The sequence below is a fragment of the Solanum pennellii genome, chromosome 10, assembly GCF_001406875.1.
Source record: "Solanum pennellii chromosome 10, SPENNV200".
Taxonomy (NCBI): Eukaryota; Viridiplantae; Streptophyta; class Magnoliopsida; order Solanales; family Solanaceae; genus Solanum; species Solanum pennellii.
The window spans coordinates 81,454,557-81,476,616 of record NC_028646.1 but is presented as its reverse complement, the minus strand read 5'-3'; the positions used below and the strand labels follow the sequence as shown (position 1 = coordinate 81,476,616).

The 22,060-nt window shown below is 32.2% G+C and overlaps 4 protein-coding genes and 1 long non-coding RNA gene across 6 annotated transcripts; 1 reads left to right on the top strand and 4 right to left on the bottom strand.

Moving 5' to 3' along the window:
• Positions 1-2,794: 2,794 nt before the first annotated feature.
• On the bottom strand, positions 2,795-4,498 carry LOC107002651 (UDP-glycosyltransferase 76E1). Its single transcript, XM_015200763.2, has 2 exons — positions 4,019-4,498; positions 2,795-3,932 (listed from the first exon to the last, which is right to left on the bottom strand). Exons 1-2 carry the CDS (start codon positions 4,491-4,493, stop codon positions 3,010-3,012), a joined length of 1,398 nt encoding a protein of 465 aa, XP_015056249.1. The 5' UTR covers positions 4,494-4,498; the 3' UTR covers positions 2,795-3,009.
• Positions 4,499-6,879: 2,381 nt separating this feature from the next.
• On the top strand, positions 6,880-10,672 carry LOC114074389. 2 transcript variants are annotated; one of them, XR_003574774.1, is made up of 3 exons: positions 6,880-7,498; positions 7,570-7,624; positions 10,334-10,672. It is a non-coding gene; the product is annotated as an uncharacterized LOC114074389 (long non-coding RNA). The 2 variants fall into 2 exon arrangements; XR_003574773.1 differs by having other exon boundaries at positions 6,880-7,624.
• On the bottom strand, positions 8,600-10,817 carry LOC107001789 (UDP-glycosyltransferase 76E1-like). The gene is made up of 2 exons (XM_015199758.2): positions 10,279-10,817; positions 8,600-9,791 (listed from the first exon to the last, which is right to left on the bottom strand). The coding sequence occupies exons 1-2, from the start codon at positions 10,739-10,741 to the stop codon at positions 8,839-8,841; spliced, it is 1,416 nt and encodes a 471-aa protein (XP_015055244.1). The 5' UTR covers positions 10,742-10,817; the 3' UTR covers positions 8,600-8,838.
• Positions 10,818-12,916: 2,099 nt separating this feature from the next.
• LOC107032105 (heparanase-like protein 3) lies at positions 12,917-16,108 on the bottom strand. Its single transcript, XM_015233683.2, has 9 exons — positions 15,794-16,108; positions 15,412-15,448; positions 15,124-15,307; positions 14,852-15,003; positions 14,206-14,436; positions 13,898-14,087; positions 13,681-13,806; positions 13,423-13,522; positions 12,917-13,351 (listed from the first exon to the last, which is right to left on the bottom strand). Exons 1-9 carry the CDS (start codon positions 16,031-16,033, stop codon positions 12,983-12,985), a joined length of 1,629 nt encoding a protein of 542 aa, XP_015089169.1. The 5' UTR covers positions 16,034-16,108; the 3' UTR covers positions 12,917-12,982.
• A 1,522-nt stretch (positions 16,109-17,630) lies between these two features.
• On the bottom strand, positions 17,631-21,426 carry LOC107032132 (mitochondrial succinate-fumarate transporter 1). The gene is made up of 2 exons (XM_015233710.2): positions 20,900-21,426; positions 17,631-18,517 (listed from the first exon to the last, which is right to left on the bottom strand). Exons 1-2 carry the CDS (start codon positions 21,290-21,292, stop codon positions 17,981-17,983), a joined length of 930 nt encoding a protein of 309 aa, XP_015089196.1. The 5' UTR covers positions 21,293-21,426; the 3' UTR covers positions 17,631-17,980.
• Positions 21,427-22,060: the final 634 nt, after the last annotated feature.

The window sequence follows — 22,060 nt, the reverse complement described above, 5'->3', positions numbered from 1 at the left end:
TGATAATAATTGCACAGAAATAGAGAAACAAATAAAAATAGAGATGGAAAACATCCTATCAGAGTAACTATGACAAAAAAAAGCTTCATTTGGATGTTAATCCATAGCTTAATTTAAAGTCTTCATCATTTAGGATCATGTACCAATGCTTTTGCACATTCAAAAAACTACAAAACAAAAAGACAAGTAAAATTCAGTCAATTCGATTGAAAGAAGATAGATGAGAAGGTACGGCGGTTGATTCCGCCATAGTTGAGCTGTGCTAGGGTTTGAGTTCTGGATTGAGTTGTGCTTCTTTATATACAGAGGGACTCGGGGGCTAGGGTTTTGCTGGACACTGTTTGGGGAAAAAGGCCCAGAGAAAAAAAAGGTCCAATTTTGAAATATAAAATTGAAATACACATATATGGATTCAATATATTTTTATCTTATAAATAATAAGGCAATTTTACAATTGTAATACCATTACAAATTTATTTTTATTTTTATGTTTTTTTAAAAAATTATTTTTTATGTTTTTACATATGAAAAATTTGAAGATAGCATATAATTATTTTTTGTAGAATTATTTTCTTATCTTCAAGTTGTAATAGTATGTTCACTCAGTCATTTTCAAATATACATGGTCTTTACCTTCTCAGTTGGTCTCATTTGTGTACTACAATATCAATATGCCTACGAGTCGTTTGGTAGAGTATATTAATAAAAATAATGTAGGAATCAATATGGTATATTAGTAATTCTTGTTTGATATATTGTTTTTACGTTATGTAGATTGTAGAATTAAATATTCTGTATTAAAATATGTATTATTAATATCATGAACTTCTAGATATTAGTAATGCAAGAGAATTTAATGCATACATCAGCGTGGTTTAAGACTCAATTTTCCTTTAAAATCTTTTTTTACATCTTTTCCTTTATAATTGAGGAGAATGTTTTTGTAAATAAATTTTTTTATAAAATGCATATTATTTTTAATATTCTAAACAAAATAATGCATATAACTCAGTTCTAACATATAAAAGTCTACTAACTTACTAAACCACTCAATAAAGTAAGGTGAGAAACTGGTATTGGCCCAATGGCCTTGACATAGCCACCAAGATATTAAGGAAAAAAGTTTATTTCTAAAAGTTTAACAAAAGGAAGAAAAATGTTAGTTTCCTGTTGCTTCTAGTACTCACTCCATTCATTTTACGTGTCTTTCTTTTTTCACGCCTCTTAAGAAAGCATCAACTAAAAATTAGTAAATTATATTTTAATTTTTTAAAATGACAACTATTTTGAACCACCGTAAAGAAGAACTAGAAGGAGTACCTTTCATTTCTATTTTTATTTTCTATGATGTTTGCTTGAGATGAATGCAAGTAGGGAACGTGATCAATGGGGAATCATAGAGGTGTCAAAAATGAATTCAAATACAGGTAATTCGTTCAATTCGTCTAGAATTTAAAAAAGGATTGAGTTCTACATAATTTAAATTGGATTCAATCTAAAGTCATTCAAGCATAACACATTTGAATAAAATCCTTAATTGAATTTTGTATAAAAAAATATTTTTTGTATTTTAATTTATGTAACATTTTTTTATATAATTTTTAAATATATAAATTTTGTTTAAAAAACTTAAAACTCTATGTCCAAAATGAAATGAGTGGTGATGAAATTGGGACAACTCACCAATCCCAATCACAAAATGGTGTTTAATGGCACTTTTGTGTCTTTAATATGTATGTCTTTTAGTCTGTATTCATTATTTAATATCAAGAAAAGTTTATGTGCATTTTTTTAACACGTGCAGAGGGAGGTGCTGTAACGCCCAAGGAGGTGCAAAAATCGAGGTAGGTCAAAAAAATATTTAAAAAATATAATTTAATATAATATGATGTAACTTTATATTATTCGGGACATAATTCTAATCTCTAGAGAAGAAGCAGCGGATGTGGATGTAATGTATTAGAATAGAAAATTAGTAGAGATGAGGCGTTGTCTTTTCTTGAAAAGATTTAGGATTGTTAGTATGGTATATAATAGTTGTACTCTTGTAGTTCTTGTCAATTGTTATGTCGTTTATTGTGATTCAATTGTTACTATCGCTTTATAGCAGATTTTATACAACTTTTGTTGTTTATAATTGTTTCTCCATTTTTGTTCTTCTTTTTTTTGGGAGTGATGTACTTGAGGCGAGATTCTTTTCGAAAGAGTCTCTCTATCTTTATGAAACAGTGTTAAAATCTGTATACATTTTATCCCTCAATCTCCAAATAATGAAATTTTACTTGTATATTTCTTTTTTACAAAAATAATACTAATTCAAAAATTCAATTGATTACTTGAATATTTTTTTTCTTATCAGATTTCAATTCCCCACCTTGTAGTCAATTTTAATTTATATCTAGCATATGTTGAACCTTCTTGGTTAAAATCAGGTCTCAACTACTGTATGTATTATCAGATATTATGAATATCTTATTTAATTTTTCTCTACCTAAATAAGCCTATAGCTTGACTTATAAGCATAAACTATATATAAGTAATAAATTATTTGTTTACTGAAATAATAATATAAGTGAGCCAAATTTTTAACAAGATATTATATAAGCCTTTTCTCAATATATTCGACAACATATTTGAGTATTTTTCTCTTCCCTTTCTACTAACCAAATACCAACAAATAAGCAACAAACTTTTCTTTTTCGTAAGACCTTCATACCAAACACAACTTTTGTTGTTTTACTTGCTCTCTTGTTGTATACTAAGGTTTTATATTTTCAAGTAAAACGTATCGAAGTAATAACAAAGGGCTAATAAAGATGAAATTTTACTCAATTGTAACAACTAGGAACACAGTATGTCAAAGTTCCCAACTTATTATACCAATCAACAAACTATAAAATGAGAAAGTAGTTGACAAGAATCTATAGTAACTAAAGCATTTGCCCCATGGACTTGAGAGATGTTCACTTCAAGACTCTATGGTACACTTGCTTGCTATGTGGTTTGAGCTCATGATTGCTCCACAACAGGCGTTGGCGGAGCGAGTCGTGATGGCAAGGCAGAAATAAAGTCTACCAAATCATTTAGATTCTTATGTGAAGTACCATCAATCTGCATAGCAGCAACTATGTTTTGTTTCATGTCTACTACTCTTTTCTTCACATCTTTCCCTTCTTCACTTAACATGAGTTTTCTTATTGTTTTGTCTATGACCGTTCTCTCGATAGCCTCCAATTCGAACCCAGCCTTGTATATTTGGCTCAGATACCTTGCGTTCACCGGTTGATCTGCTAGAAATGGCCTGCATATCAAAGGGACTTCCTCCAAAATACTTTCAAGTGTAGAATTCCAACCACAATGAGTGAAAAACCCTGCTACCGCGGGATGTGCAAGCACCTGTTTTTGTGGCGCCCATTTCACTATCCGTCCTCTTTCTCCTACCATTTCTTCATAACCATCAGGCAGTGCCTCAGCACATTGAAAACCATAGACAGAGCCCGGTCGAATTACCCACAAGAACGGTTGCTCACTATTCGCTAATCCCCAAGCAGTCTCGATTAGCTCTTTGTCATCAATCCTCACTAGGCTACCTAAGCTGACATAGAGAACAGAGTCAGGAGCTTGTCTATCGAGCCAATCGATGCAGCTGTTGTCTTCTTGCAGTATGCTAGTCGATGAGGCCACAGGCACCATTTTGTGAAAAGGTCCTATTGGAAAAAAGGGCACCTTGTAATGTTCCTGAAGGCGTAACAACAATGAATTCTCCAAGTCCTGCATCGTGTTCCAAATAGTCGCAACAGATGATCCTACATCACACATTGATCTGCTGAATTCTAGCAACGGTGCTTGAACTGTATTATTAACAGTAGTAATTGGTATATCCTTAAACCTCAAGGGATGAAGCTCGGGTAACGGATCCAGCAGCTGAGAATCTGGAATTGCAAGTGAGTAAATCAATACAGACTTAGCGATAATTTATCGAATATTGAAGCATAGGATGGTGTGATTGCTTTCATACCTTCAAAAGGAAAATACTTTTCTGGTTGCTGTAAAATTGTGAGCATAGAGTGCAAATACGCAGCACTGTAAGTGCGGAGGACAATGCTGGGAAGCCTCAACTGAGTCGCTACATCATCGACAAAGAGCATGACGTTGTCATAAACGATACAAGCAAGCTGATCACCTTCCTCTTCCTCTTCCTCTTCCATCATACTAACAAGGTAGTTTCTGAGAGGCGCCTTGCAGTTTTCGTTCAAATCATATATGTTTTCTAAACTCGGGAATGACATGTCGATTCCCTGTAATCCGTCATCCATAGAATGGAAGACGAATTGTGGATGATTGGTATAATTAGGAGCATTGTGTTGAGTATGTGCAACTATAACAGAAAAGCCCTGTGAATGAAGTATACTTCCAAGCTGTAGCATTGGTGTTAAATGCCCCTGGAGTAGGAATGGTACTAGTACTACACTCTGTTTTCTTTCAACTCTCATCTTTGTTTTCTCTTCTATTCAAAAATTTAGTAGTAGTTTTCTTTGAAGGAAGTTAATGTATAACATTAAAGTCTTGGGTTAACATGAATCAAGTACTTACTAGATATTGAATAAGTGGTGATGAATTGGGACAACTCACCATTCTCAATCTTGAGATTGGTGCTGTTTGTCTTTATATTATGTAAGTCTTCTAAATCCAATAATTAAGTTATCACGTGTGAGACGCTCATATCAAGAAACTAGTTCTCGAATACGTGCAACGCACGATATATTTTATGTTAAGTAATTTTTTTTAAAGAAAATCATATGAGTTATATGATGTGCATATTTTTAAAATGTTTTTTGTTCTAGTATTTCTTCCGTGCCTAATTACTTATCCAGTTATCAATCAACCTTCTTTCTTCTCTATATTTAATTGGGAAGATTTATACTTGCAGATTTATATGAAATAATACTTACCTTCTTCTCTGTAACTGTGAGTGTGTTATCACCCCCCTATGGTCTTAGCATTTTCTTACATGATCACTATGGAAACTTTGTTAAGTAACGTTGAGACTTGTAATTCATATTCATTTAAAAGTTACATCACTACTTATTTCATAACCTCCGCTCCATTAATAGGTACATAGCTCTCTGTTTTATTATGGTGGAGTATATAACTATTTAATTTTTAAGTAAAATTTTCGGTCGAATTTTATTGTGTATCGAATTAACTTTATTAGAGAGTGTTTTATTCGGAAACTTTCTTGGCGTGAATATGAAGAAAGTTACTAGTCACTCCATCAATGAATTTATTTTTATTTCCAAAAAGAAAACTTTCTCTCGAATGATTAAAAGCTTGTTTGGATGAGTTTATAGATTATCATATATTATTATAAGTGGGAAGCTTCTAACCTCAAAGTTGAATTATCATTTTGTTCTTATTTTATCATTAAAATAAATTAATATTAATATCTATTTAATTAATTAAATATTAAGTAAAAGTTATATTTAAATTGATGCATCAAATAAGATCTTAATGCATCATATATTCATGTACTAATTAAGTATAGATAATGAAGAGTCTAATAACCTTTCAACTTTAATTTGTAAGATAAGTGGGGGTAATGAAGAGTCTATCAAACACACTCATACTACATTATATATATTCCTTGTTTTATTCAAGTTTGTAATCATCTTGCATACTACAGTAGGTTAGTCTACATCCCTTGTAAAATTTTAATTACCAGTTTGTAATTATAAGAATTCTTACTATTTTATTTATTTGTATTCTTTAAAATTTCATGCATATTCATCTTCTTTTTGTTGAGAAATATGTAAATTATGATAGTTACAAGATGAATATACTCTAATATGAAGTTGTAAGTAAATATTTATTTTTCACATCTTCATCGTTTTGAGTTTTTTAAATATAACTTTGTAGTTGATTACTGTATTTTTGTATTCATCATTTCTTCTATTTTTAGGATATATATAGTAAAGCTAATCACATTTTCTATTTATCATTAATTATTTTAGGGTAAACATGTTAAATCCCATAAAATAATAATTATGTCTTTTTCATTGTTTGATAATCATTTATCTTTTTAAACAAACGTATTTGTACTTTTTCCTTTTTATATGTAATCTCAAATGTTCAAAAAATTTATGTACTTAACTGTTATAGAGAGGTACAAAATAAGTGCAAAAATAATAATAAAAAAAAAATAATGTATAGTAAAAAAATGACTAAATGATACATTGAATAATATTATTTTAGAATTCATTTATATATATACACAGACACACACTTTAATATATAGTTCAAGAAATATAGTTTATCTTTATTCTTAACATATTCATGCCTTTTTTTCTGTTTGTCTTATTTATTATTATTATATGATTATAGGTTTTTATACATATAATATGTTTCGTCTAGAGTAAGTCTTGTTTTGTCTAGAATAAATCTACTTTTAACAAAATATAATTCAATTAGTATGATAAAATTTGTCTATATATTTTAATGTGATGTCCTTTTTTATGGATGTCATGTCTTTATTTACTTCATTTTTTCTCATTTGAAATTATAATTTTTTCTATAAATTTGATGGTACACCGTCCAAACATTTTGTAATATTTTTCTTTATACGTATCTTTTTTATAGACAATTTCTTTTTTGATTATTAAAACTTATGTTTAGTAATTAAAATATATTAATTCCTCTGATAAAATAAATGTTTATTTTTCATGAATTATTTAATATATCAAACCCTCCAACATCTAACACAAGATTTTCATGTCATATTTTGTGCAGAGTTATATTTTTATGTTAAACTTACATATGAATGGACTTAGATTTGAACACTGCTATATAAATTAAAGTTTTCTAATATCAATTAAGGATAGACGAGAAGATAAGGGGCGAAGGACTTTTTGAAATCCGATCGGTGTAAACATGATATAAATTTATCTTTGTCCTTTCTTAAGAGACTCCGGACGCTCCTTGTCCTAAGCCCCAAGCATCCGGTTACCTTTGCGGATCTCCGCCGCCTGCTTTTGCGCTATTGTTACTTACGACGTCTCTTCTCTTACGCAATTCCTGACTAGTTGTAGTTTTTCTAAGGACCGGAATAAGAGGTTTCAGCTTTTCGGGGTATTTAACATAACGAATAATTCTTTATTGGAAAAGTCGTGTGATGCACGTTCCGAGAACTAGTTACTTAAAAGCATAAGCCATGCAAAAGTCTGGAAAAAAAGAGAGAAGAAGATGAGGGTGATCACTCAGAATGATAAGCACTCAAGGTGCTCGACAAAATGGATGAGAGAAAAAAAAAATCAAAGAGCACTTGTGCTTCTAACTGGATATGGAAATAGAGAGAAAAAAAATCTAACAAATGGATGAAGCCAAGGAGAAGATGGTGCAATGCTAAATTAGGTTTTAGGCCTAACTCACGCCCCAAAAGTTAGTTCAGAGGATGAGGAAGCCTTATAAGATAAGGAGTCCACCCATCTCATTAACCAACGATGTGAGACTTTTATCATTCTTTAATATGCAATGAGTTAAAAGATTGATTCCCAAATTGCAAAATGATTGCAGGACAACCATAGCTCCGGATACTCGAGCCCAAGCACCATCCTCTGCTGCTTTTCAGGTACAAAAATCCTCCCCTATGGCTGCCTTCTAGACTTAACATTTTTAATCACATTCGCAGTTACTTGTTAATGTATTAAAGAATAAACACATTATTTAATTGAGTTCAATTCTGTATTCGAATAAAATTTGGTAGATATGGAGCACATAGACACCAATAGGTGAAATTTCACATGCTGGATAGTGTCCCAGGTTCTTGTTTAGATTAGCCTGATGTGAGTGTATTCAACCCTCAATCATCCAGGTCTTCTTCAAATGCGACTAACCAGACTACTTGGCTAGTCGCATAGAAGACCAAAGAAATCATTAATTAAAAGAAAAAAGGTGTGCTGTGATTTGAACTTAAACTATTTGGTGAGTATGAAAAAGGAATATCAAGCTAGACCTTGTAGAAAAATGAAACAAGGTGTTCCCAAACCATAGCCAAAATGACATTACTCTTGCCTTCTTCTGCACTTTATGACTGCCCCTCCACCCTTGAACCTGGTAAAACACTCATATATTTAGAGGAATCTATCATAGTAAGGAGAAGAGCCTTTATTTCTTTCCGAAGACTTAAGATGCAGTACTTAATTAGCAGCAGCACGATCAAGTGATTGAATGAAAATCACCCTTGACAAATAAACGCCCTATTAATTACCTCCCCTCTAGGCAAACCACCCTATTTTTCAGAAAATTCCGTGGTGCTTATCACTCCAACACCTATCATTTCTGCATGTAAAGTCGTTCACTAGTATTCACATGATCATAATTGGACTGACTGGGGTGAGATCGGGTCACGTCCTGGTCTATGTTAAGGGTGGGAATCCAAGTCTGGGTCCATGTCATAGTATTTTCCCAGATTATACATAATACTCATGGGACAACATTTTCTTTATGCTAACCGAACACCAGGAAATAAGTAATAAAACCATTTATTTTCCACAAAACTGTTTTCTAGGAAAACATATTCGTTCATACCTAACACAACCTTTGTTTTACTAGTTCCCTCGTTGAATACTACATATTATGTTTTTAACATAGGGATAACAAAGAGTAAATATATCTAAGTTCTAACAATTAGGAAACAATATGTCAAAGTTCCCAACTTATTAAGCAAATCAATAGACCAAAATAAGAAAGTCTTGTGATTCTAGTCTTATTCTTCCTTTGTGATTAAAGGACTTGTTGTCTTGCCAAGCTAGCAGGCAACAAAAATATGTAATTCTTCTAACTTCAGGACTCTCTGATACACTTGCTTGATGTATCGAATGCTCCAACAACAGGTGTTGGCGGAGGGAGCCGTGATGGCAAGGCAGAAATGAAGTCTACCAAATCATTCAGATTCTTATGTGAAGCACCATCAATCTGCATTCCAACAACTATCTTTTGTTTCATGTCTACAACTCTTTTCTTCAGATCTTTGCCTTCGTCACTTAACATGAGCTTTCTTACTGTTTTCTCTATGACCGTTCTCTCGATAACCTCCAATTCGAACCCAACCTTGTACATGTGGCTCAGATACCTAGCTGTCACCGGCTGGTCTGCTAGAAATGGCCTGCATATCAAAGGGACTTCCTCCAAAATACTTTCAAGCGTAGAATTCCAACCACAATGAGTGAAAAAGCCTGCTACCGCGGGATGTGAAAGCACCTGTTTTTGTGGCGCCCATTTCACTATTCGTCCTCTTTCTCCTACCATTTTCTCAAAACCATCAGGCAGTGCCTCAGCACATTGAAAGCCAGAGACAGAGCCCGGTCTAATAACCCACAAGAATGGTTGATCACTTTTAGCTAATCCCCAAGCAGTCTCAGTTAGCTCTTTGTCATTAATCCTCATTTGGCTACCTATGCTGACATAAAGAACAGAGTTAGGAACTTGTCTGTCGAGCCACTTGATGCAGCTATCATCTTCTTGTAGTATGCTAGTCGATGAGGCCATAGGCGCCATTTTGTGAAAAGGGCCTATTGCATAGAAGGGCACCTTGTAATGTTCTTGAAGGCGTAACAATATTGGATTCTCCATGTCTTGCATCGTGTTCCAAATAGTCGCAACAGATGACCCTATATTGTTGATTGCTTTAAAGAAGTCTAGTACCGGTTCTGCAACTGTATTATTAACAGTAGGAATTGGTACATCCTTAAACCTCAAGGGATGAAGCTCTGGTAACGGATCCAACAACTGAGAATCTGGAATTGTAGTGAGTAATTAATACAAACTTAAGCGAACTGATACAACATAATGGAAGAAAAAGATTATAGGCTGAATTATACTTGCTGCACTCACTCTGTTCCATTTTACTTGTCATTTTTTTTTGCACGTCCCATAAGAAAACAATAATTAAAAGTGTAATTTGATCTCAATTTAATACTACTATCTTTTCCACCACATTAATTTCTTTCCACATTTATTGAGTAAAGATAAAAGCGAAAACTATTAGTTAATTATATCTTGGTTTTCTGAAGTGACAATTATCTTGGACTATCTATTTTTTGTAAGGACGACAAGTAACATTGACTGGAAAGGGTGCCTTTCATTTTTATTTTTATTTTTATTTTCTATAATGTTGGCTTGTGATGAATGTAACGAGAGAACTTTGTGACTGAAGCATAGTTATTGTTATCGAAATGATTTTTCATTAAAATCTTGAATCAGAGGATGTGTTTGTTCTCATACCTTCGAAAGGAAAATATTTTTCTGGTTGCTGATAAATGGTGATCATGGAGTGCAGATATGCAGCACTGGAAGTGTGCAGGACAATGCTGGGAAGCCTTAACTGAGTGGCTACATCATCAACGAAAATCATGACATTATCATAAACGATACAAGCAAGCTGATCACCTTCCTCTTTCATCTTCTTAACAAGGTAGTTTCTGAGGGGCACCTTACAGTTCTCATTCAAATCATATATGTTCTCTAGACTCGGTGACGATATGTTAATTCCCTTTAATACGTCATCCATAGAATGGAAGACGAATTCAGGATGATTAGAATATTTAGGAGTATTGAATTCAGGATGTGCTATTATAACAGAAAAGCCTTGAGAATGAAGGATACTTCCAAGCTGCAACATTGGTGTTAAATGCCCCTGGCATGGAAGTGGTACTAGTACTACACTTTGTTTTCTTTGAATTTTCATCTTTGTTTTCTTGAGTTTCTCTTCTATTCAAGAGTTTAGTAGTTGTGTTCTTGAAGGAAATTTGTATATAAAAGTAGTGTATTGTAAATGAAATATTTTTTCCAATTCAAATTTATTGGTATTTACTAAAAAAATTGTTGTTTCTACAATTGAAAGTTCATGTATCTTCCTAATAAAAAGAACACAATTCTTAACTATAAAATTTATTAAAAGTGCATAAATGGTTGATTCATGTACTAATATGATGATTTACTATTTAATGTTTAGTTTATTAAATAATTTATAACATTTATATTTAATGTAGGAATAGAATTGTAATCTAACTTTTTTTCTAACATATATACACACGATGATATAATATTATCATCTTAGTTTACTTAATTAATTGTTAATTATGCTTTCTTTTTCTTTTGTATGTGAATGGTTCATAAGAATTTGATATTATTTGGTGTTATTAAAATTGTTGAAAGACTAAAAGATTGCAATTTATTCAACTCCTAAATTTCGTAACTCTTCATTTTTTTACTTTTTGGTAATTAAAATTCAAGTTTCACAATGATCTTTTTTGGCATAGACAAAATAAAGATAAAGACTTAGACTCAACAATTTTAAGATCCAATATACTGCTACATGAAATTAGATCCTTTATAATACTCTTCTCTTGAACTAATTAGAGAGTGTGATATAATAAATATAACTCATGAGGGTTATTTAAAAAATAATTTCACAAATGAACTGAAATCAACATATATATTTTGATTCCTACTTCACGCGAGTGATGAAGTATTATTATTAGATAAAATCAAAAAAATTAGCAAGTCATAACATTGTTGCAATTAACACAACTTTCACTTCTTCTTCAAATCAGAACATCAAACATCTTATTAATAGAGTAATACTTAAGCGTAACTAACTAAATAAAAATAATAGGAAAAAAAAAGAGCTATCAGCTTAAATCTTGGATAAAGGCGTTCATGATGTTATGAATATCTTTTTATTTAATCAAACCAATAACATTTTTAACTGCATCTATCAGCCCTTGTATCGTGGCATAATTATTAGGAGAGATGATATATGAGCAATAGCAGTGAAACCCACACATTAAAGATAAATAATGAAAAAGAAGAAGGACATGTGGTAATTGAAACTCAAGAAGAGAGCCTCAATGAATTTACCATGATTCACTGAAGTGACTATTTATAAAGTTATATAACTATAATTGGAAGTTGAAAAGACGTTCCAAACATTGGATTAGTTTAGTAAGATGAAAAGTTATTCTAGAGTATTGAAAATGCTGAACTAAATGACAATTACAAGTAAATTGATCCACCTCTTTGTATACTCAAATACTTAATTGATTGTTATTAAACTTTAAGTATGCAATGTATGTGTACATTATGGAGTAATATTGAAATATGATGATTTTCTTTATTAATGATAAAATATTTAATTAGTAATATTTTTATAATAATTTTATTCAATGTAAAATAAAATAATAATTTAATTTTTCACTTTGAAACTTTCCACTTATAATAATATACGTTAATATGATAATTTGGTATAGTAAAATAATATCAAGAAAGTTGTCTCTTTATGTAGATATTTTTCACACTTACTTTCCTTTCAACATTTACTATTTGTTTTTTTGTGTTTGAGCAGACCGGGAGGTGGGAAGTCACGATAATTTTAATAGCTCGGTTAGTTGAAAATATTCATCTTATTAATTTAGAATAGCTCGATTAGTTGAAAATATTATCTTATTAATTAGAATTTGATTCTTGTATATTCTAATTCAATTTAACTTTTTAAAGATATATATGACCACTATATGTATTGTATTCGATTTTTATGAAAATATTATTTTATTTTACCCAACAATAACACAACAGCGGAGCCAAAACATTGACTAAGGGGTATCAAAATAATAAAAAATAAAATCATGTCAAAGTCAAGGAGTGTCAGTATGTAATATTATATATATATATATATATATATATATATATATATATGAAATTACCCTAGCTACACGTAATTCTCTAACAAAGGGGTGACAGTCGACACCCCTCAATTACATGTGGCTCTGTAGTGAGGTTGAAAAGCGTAGAGTATATATAGAGAGGCTATCTTTGAAAGATTTTATTATTTTCTAAAATAAGTCAAACAAAATAAGCTTGCTTTAAGTTGGGAAAAAAACTTATTTATTACTCAAATAAATTCATGATCAAAGTATTGAAATAACTCTTACATGTACTCTCTTGTATACATACTACAAGCAGGCACTTGAATAGTGGGAATGTGAACAAATACAATTGAAAGAGGAGCAATGGAAATTGGATGAGAGGGGTTTACTCTTACAGGTTCTAACAGAGGGATTCTTCCAAAATGATCCACATTAAGTTCATTTCCATTCAAAAGCACTGTTTGGCTATGTAAATCACCATCTTTGGCTGTAAGGTGATATTCTTCCCTCTCAATTTCGTGTCTCGGGTTCTGATCATTCGTGACTTGTAGCAGCATTGGCGACTCGTTTGTGTTAGCAACTGTGACTGAGAGACTAATATTAACTGTTATACTACTATGCATGTTGATCAACATCAGTGCGATTCCTTCCTGCAACATATCGATTTATGTATTTAGACATCACAATCTCTCATGTACAAGTTTACGCTATTTATACTTACAGAAGATTTTGAACAGTGAGCGTATGAGCGCAGTTTTTTCATTCCTTGGAACTGTGTCGATAGAACATTCCTTCCCATCAAACGGTGCCATAAAAGAGCACTGTATGCATGAAAGAGATATGCAAGTAACGATAAGTATAATGCTAAACGAGTATGTTACATTACGAAGTTAAACATGTTCTACATTAGTTCAGTAGATGATGCAGTTAGTCTTGTTTCGGAGAAAACAACATTGAAAAGCTAGCTTCTAAGGCATACCCGTAATAATCAGGATTTGGATGAAAGGTTGTGGTATTGAGGAGACCGTAGTTGCCACCAACCAATGTTTGTCGACAATATGTCTTAGTATCGAACGTGGCTGACATCCCAATCTGATCCAAGTACCTATATATTGCAAGAAGCAAAATCACTTCTATGAAATATTGACAAGAAAGTTATCAGAGGTATAGGTAGACCAGTTAGGTTGAATTATTACCAAAACCCGGACACAAAGCTATTTGAAACAAGATTGCGACCACTGTTATAAACTCCTCCACTTTCACCAACCCATGCTACAGCTGAAGTTCCAGAATTTCGGAGAACGCCTTGAAGATTTTGCAAGTATTTGGATTCTTCATCCAGATGAGAAGGTTCAAGTATTTTCTGAACTAGGTTGGTGTCGTCGCCTAAATATGAGATGATCCGCTATTACAATCACAATGGCTGAGCTAGGAGCCTAGGATTACGGGAAAATTAAAGCTTACAACAACAACAACATTCTCACATAAAAAGAGCTTAACGTACCTCCACCAACACTGTAAATGTGATGTGTAACTACTTGAAGAGAATTAGATGCTTTATTTATAAATTTCGGAAACCAAATAGCATCAAATATTCCTCCTGGTGCAAGGATTAATGGCATAACATCCTTCCCTTTATATATATCTTGCACTAATTTGTGAAGAGCTATAATATCACAAGCGTACTGATCGGCTGAAATAGCTGGACCTATTCCGTTTCCATTCAATTCATTTCCTGGAAAGAAACTACAAATGTAAATCAAATGTAGCAGAGAGTAGCCCAAAAGATGAAATATTCAGTCAACAGTCTTAGAGTTGGCTTGTAATATTGTGTTCCTATGGAAGGAAGTGATCCATGCGAACCTGTCTTACGGAAGCCTTTTGACATTTATTATCTTGATCGAGAGAAAGATTATGCATATCCTGTCAACTACAACGGAAACATTCCCTATCGCTACTTACAGGAAATTGATGCATATGCTCTTTCATACGATAGCAAAAAAGAATACTCATACTAGACCACAATACAAGGATAATTCTCATACTACTTGCTCCTTACAGTATCGTTAATTCTATTACATTTATGCTACGTTTGCGTATCTGCATACCCTTAATATAACTGTAGTTAAAGAATGGAGAGAGTTTCATACCAAGCTCCCAGCCGTGGATATTATAACCTCTGCTAACCGTATATCTGATTAAAGACTCTGCATTGCTGGAATCCCAATCTCCCAAAGCAGAGCGGCCGTCAGAAGCTATTTTCTTTCCATTTAAAGTATTCAACCCAAAAGTTACTTTTGCCCTGCAATGATATACATAATAGCTCTTCACTAACAAGAACTCAGTCCATAACTATCACTTCCCCTATACGATTTTCCTCACTCAAGTTCAAAATGCAGAAAACTGCATGAAGTAAAGTTACCCCGTTTTCTTGAAGAATTCGTTGAGTTCATCCCAACGAGACAAAGGCAAGCAACCTTGGGTGAATTTAAACAGCTCTGTATCATCATGGAAAAATGGAGTACATGGTTGTTTATCATGCATCGTTTGGTATATTAGTTTATCTTGCAATGTACCTCCAAGTCTAATTGTTAACGGAGAAAACGCTGCAAAATGCAGGAGGAAACTTCAATTGTTACTCATTAATCAGAAAACTACTGAACAAATTTTGAAGGTATCATAGATAGGTGTTTCTCCAAAAAATTTATACCTCTAATTGCATTAAATAATACCTTGTTGCTTAGATCCTGCAATAAAAAACACTTCCCATCAGTTCAATGAGATGTAAAGTTGAACCTAACATAATTCGCTCATAGCTTAGTAGTTAATAAAGTGGATCGAGAACCACCGTCAACACACCTAACCGCCCCTCTTGACCATCACAACACCCAAATCATATCCGATATTGTTTTACTAGATAACGTATAAATACTTTTTAGACAATATTTTTTTGTTACTTACCGAGCATTAGAAAATAAGTAAAAAACACTCACTTGCAAAGAAATATTTTCATTTTTATCCCCTACGAAAGATTCAAAAAAAGGTTCGTTTTCTTTTCTTCCTTTGAGTACCGAAGAAAGAGGAAAACTTACAAGATTAAGAAGAGAAGCATTTCCCCAGCTACAAGTTCCATAGTCACATTTAGTAGGAGGCCACCAATCTAAAGTTGCACAAATAAAATCTTTATCAACTTTTGCTATTGAAGAAACCCCATCAATGTAAAGAATCCCTTCTTCAACAATATCTTCTGCTCTTGAAATTTGGGTGAAGTACAAGGACAATAACAAAAAGTACAACACCAAGAAGCATTTGAAGGAAGAAGCCATTTGCATTAGTTCCAGTTAAGTAATTTTAGACTCTACTGAAATTTGGTCTCAACTTCTCTTATATTTTCTTCTCTTTTTTGGAATTTTATAATGAAAATAGCATTACCTGTCGGATTAGATGCATAAAAGACATTAAATTATACTTACATGTGGGAATCGTGTGCGCCCTCCATCGTTACTCCATTCGTTTCGCTCCGTTTATTTTTACTTCTTATATTTAAATATAACACACTCAAAAATAATATTTTCTTTATTCACTTTTACCTATACATACGAAAAATTATACTTTCTTTTTTCATTTTTACCTATTACTTATTTCTAAATTTTCTTTTATTCATTTTTTATCCTTGCTATTAAATATTATTCTCCAAATTGTTTACAAGATCTAATACTAAAATATCAATTAATAAAAATAATGTAATAAAATAGATACATCAGTAATTACTTTTTTAGTGGTTGTATCAAGACAAAAATAATAAGTAATTTTATTACATTATTCTTATTAAGTGATATTTAGTATTAGGTTATGAACATATATAACTATATTAAAGTTAAAGGATAACATATAGAAAAATAATAATCATTTTTTCGTGATATATGCTATGAAAGTGTCAAATACAAAAATGAATATTTATTTTTAATTATGGACACAAGTAAAAATAAATAGAGAGAATAATTTGACATACTTTTAAAGGAATAATAAATAGAATAGTTATTTTTCTATATCATTATTTAAATATATACTGTACTGTTTAAATTTAATTTGTGTTTGTAAGTTAAGCACATATTTTAAGAAAACTAGTCTTTTCTAGAAAATAACATGTAATTTTACTAACTTAATTTTAATAATATTCTTTATCATGTGAACTTTTTTTTTATTTGAATAAGAAGAAAATTGGAAAGAACATTATCAATGTCTTTTTTATCATGTGAAATACCATTTGTTCTGATATGTTGGGAGTAATAACAAGTTTGATATTTTTTTCGTCTATTTTTAATTATTATATTTAAATTTAAAATACTTATTAAAATATAACATTGATATGTTATTTATCACATTATTATTAATTTTAAAAACGATTGAGAAAATAAATAATTAATAGTAAGAATAAAAATATTTTAAAAATAATTTATTTATAATATGTTCAAAATTGTAAATAGAAACAAATTTTATCTTTAAAATAATAGGAAAAAAATGGACAAAGACTAAATTACTATAAGTAGATCTGATGAGTTTGACCTTTGCATATCGGTGGGATCAAATTTAAAATTAGCAAAGTTGTGATCTCCATAAATATTTAATGTACTCTCGAGATGTGAAAACGAAAGAATTAATTAAGATATCAATTAATGTAGGAATTCTGGAAAACTTCATGATATATAGTTCACTTTCATTTATTTAATATTTTTTAAAATAAAATTTAATTATGTACCTAGATTAATTATGACAAAATATTCAAATAAATCATTATTTCTTAAATTGTTCTCCTCAATTTCCAAGAAGTTTATTCTCCTAAACATAGATATTTTTCAATTTTTTGACTAACCAAACACAAGAAAATAGAAAAATTCATACCGAACGCACCCTTAAAAAACTTGCCAAGAATTTAAAATGTTTCTTTTTTAATTTCCTTTTGGCAAGGGTAAAAAATCAACAATGTTCTCAAGCACTTCAATCACACCAGTTAGGATTTCCATCCTCAGTACATATCAAAATGAGACTTCAAAGATTTCAATTTTACTGCAAAACTCAGTTCCTCAGCCTGTAAAGATAGAGGTAGTCTAGACAAACATTTGAAAGGTTGCGGGATCACAGAAAAAATGTGGATAAGGCGTAGCGCCATCTTCTTTTCGCATTTAATCAATAGCTAAAGAAACTATGAAGGGAAAAACTTGCTGAGCTTCTGCCAGAAAAGTGAACTAAGAAAGGCAATGATAAAACTGCAGTAGTACCTATAAAGGTGCATTTGTCAAATATGTCCTCTCGTAAAAGCCAGTTATTTGGTCAGCCACAGCCCACATAATCGCCTGTCCAGGTGGGATCCTCATGAGCCGGGGAATTAGTCCTTTCCATAAGGCACGTAATCCTTCTTCTGCATGTATTGTTGCAATGGCATGAAACATTCCTCTGTACTTCAACTCGCCCACAGATTTACTCTGAGCCATGAGCCTTGTTTTCACAACGTCAAATGGACCGGTGCATATAGGACCAGCTGTCCCTGCCAGGAATCCTGATATCATGGACTGCCATGGATGAAGAACTTTCCCATCACCTTCATGTTTCTTCCACAATATTGTGTCAAATGCATTCTTGGCTGTAAACATGGCGGCCTGATTTGTACCATTACGCATAACTGTTGGCGACGCACCTGCCCAGAGACCGAGAATGCCTTCTTCACGAACAATCATACGAGCACAGTGTACAGGTCCCTTGTATCGTAATAGCTCAGGACTTAATCCTCTCTGCTGCTGGAGTCTAATCTTCACCACCTGCATTGATCAAAGTTTGACAATCATTCAGTGATTTATGCTGAATATCCTTTCAAAAATCTCTCTTCTGATATAGTGCTATTTTAGAGATGCTAGTATGCCAAATATTATGCAAAGTCATGCAAATAACCAGAAATTAGTATCCTGTAGACATAATTCTTGACAAGTGATACAGGACAACATTCAATTGAAACAGCGGATAGATATTCCACTTCAAGACTAGCGTCAACAGGCAAATGAAAGTAAAAACATCTCAACAGGTGACCATATACAAATGAGCAGAGTGTCATTATTTTACAGATGCTTTCATTACCTTCTAAAGACTTCTGTATTAAAAAAAATGTGAAACACACGACATTGCAGAATGCAAGCATTTTGTAAGTGCCCCTGGAAGGTTAAAGCATCCCAGCTAAGATAGGAGATAAGTATTCCATAAAAACATTTCCACACCATCCTTTTATACTATAATTACTAAGTCCACAGTAGAACTACAAAATCCCTGTTTTTTAAATAAGAATGATCAAGCTTAACAGAACCTTACTATCATCTTCTTTTTTTATAACTGAGGTAACTCCAATGGATCAGTGGCGCATGGTTAGAAATTTGATGGATAATAGGTCCACCCTCTACCCTGATACCAATTTTTTTGTCTACAGTAAGGTATGAAACCATGACGTACACCTTACTCACACATCACTTGTTGCACTCAGTCTTACCACTAGACCAAAGCCTTGGAGAAATCATCTATCGTAATAAACATTTTTTTTCTCCTTCTTTCAAGCAAGCCACTTCCCTTAGAAAATTGTTCCAATTACCTAACTAAGAAAAACCGGCCATCTTTTGGCAAAGTGTGCTTGATCAACTGCAAAGCCAGACAAAGTCAGCTAAGGTCACAACTTTTAGTGTCCACAGAACCTGTAAATGTTTAACCACATCAGATCTACCACTCAGTCTATGTCAAATTATTCATGGCTTTGTTTGAAACGGAAATCATGGATAATTGGAATGCTCTTCCACTGTGGATAAACTCTTCAAGTATATCATTCAATTAATGGACCTAATTTCTGTATTGAGGTCAGAGTTAAAAGTTTTATGTAAACAGAAGTTGGGTCTAAATTGGAGATGAAGTCAATTTTTTGATAATGAATGATAATCAAGAGAACTTAAGTCATCCTTGGCACAGTCAGTATTGAGTGTACATGAGAAAGAGACATAACCTCAGCTCTTGGAGAAGGCAGGACAAAGACCCCTAATCCATTCTTAAGGAGAAAATGCATTTGGGTTTTTTAAAGGGATTTTTTGGCCCTATATTTATTTTTTCCTTGTTGGAAGAAACAAAAAATAAAAATATGAATTGAATACAAATGGATGCACAAAACCTAATAATGTACAGTATACTATGAAGACACATGTTCAACCTATTAAAACGGCATCGTTGGTTCATATTTTAGAGGAATTTATCTTAGTAAGGAGGAGAACCTAATTTTTCCAAAGACTTAGACGCGCTATTTAGCACCATCATTGAAGTGATTGAATGAAAACCACATTGACAAATAAACACCCTATAAACATTTGGTTTACCAAGTTGATTAGCTTCTAATTACCATTCGCACTTATGAAAACATGAGCAGCATTTAGTCCAAAACGATTGTTAGTTTTTTACCCTCAGCTCTAGCCAAATCACTCTGTTTCAGACAGGTAGAATGCATACACCCGTTATCACTCCAACAACAATCATTTCTGCATGTAAAGCGTGTATACTAGTATTGACACGATAATTAGACCCGACAATCCAAGGAGTAAATGCTTTATAGTCACATTCTCTCCGCAAACACAGTAATCATTTCATATCTTTTGTAGTATTAGATAAAAACAACTAATTTCCTTTTTTGGCTATGTTGTTTATATAGTTTTAGTTTACTTATATCTTTGTCCTTAATCACCTCCTTGTTGTCGACTTATCGCCGAGTCGTACTTCAAACTGTTAGTTTTAGTTTTACTTATCTCTTTGTCCTAAATCATCTCCTTATTATTGTCAGTACACTTCAAGCAGCAATCTCACCCACGAAAAAAAGCTAAATCATCAATTCATATGATTGAATAGTCTTAACTGATCTATTAATCGGATAAAAACGCCAGGTTGATTTCTTTCCATCTAGCTATACCTATTGCTGGTGGCACATTGTGTAAGCTGGCTGGACACCATGGTTATCAAAAAAAAAAGTATCTATCAGTTTCAAAATGATTTGTTTGGGTTCCACAATTACACTAATTTACTAGATCAGAAATTAAAACAAACATAATATGAGCATATATATATATATAACCGATTCAACTAGTTTCCACACAATCACAACAAAGAGACTGTAGAAATCAACAAACCTCAAAGGGCGTGACAATAACAAGAGCTTCAAGCACACCAGCACCAAAACCAGCCATCAATCGACCCTGCGGACTAAGCTTACCTGTTTCCGAGTCCTTAAAAGCTGTCTGAAAAACCGCATTTGAACCCATACGCAACGCATACTTGAGAGTCAAATGAGTAGCGAATGGCGTCAATCCTTTCCATAAAGCCCTTACACCTTCGTTATTAACAATGGTAGAACCACAGTGCGCAATCCCCTTGTAAGCACCGGCCCGGTCCAGTTGAAGCCGGGTTTTGATAACGTCAATAGGTTGCAAACAACTAGCTTCAACGATTCCACCTAATGAACCGGAAATAGCCTTCATATACGGTGGAATTGTTTTCTTGCTCCTTGAATTCTCTTCCGCCATTGAAGTTGATGAAGCAGAATGAGAAAGTCAAAAACGGCGCCGTTATTGAGGTTTATTGGTAACGACCTTCTCCTCTGCTTCAGCGGAGAAAAATGAGAAACGTGATCGACATGGCATAATTTATTCTCTCTTTTTACTTTTCTTTTAGATCTTAGATTCGAAATTAACTAATATTTACCGTTTGGTCGTACTATATGGAATCATGAAATATTAAAATTTTATTTGAAGGTGTTATTTAAACTTTCTATGTTTGTATATTATTTTTTAATCTTATTTTAATTATTTATATTGAAATTTTATTTAATTTAAATGACATGACTCATTCGAAGGAGCACACTTTTGCTAAGAGATTTTTTTTTCCATATTCATGGTGGTTAGATATTGTATTGATTTGTTCGGAAACACAAGTGGACCTTATGCTAATGTTTAGTTGTCTGCTTTGAATTTGAGATGAACGTAACAAAATATATTAATTGAAGTAAGGTACTCATTAGATAAAGTAATTAATGAGGTGAATTATGAAAAAATAAATTATTAATTATCTTTTTGAATTCATTAGAAGTAGCAAGTAATAAAAGTTAAAAAATTTATTTTTAAAATAATGAATAAATAAAATAATTTATATTATCTTTTTGCCTTTTTTTACGGTGGATGAACAAGCCTTTTATTATTATTTTTTATTATTTTTGAAAGACGGAGTTCTTCGTTATTATTTTTATGAAAAATCGATTCACTATTTTTTGGCATAGTGGAGCTCGTTGATTTTGG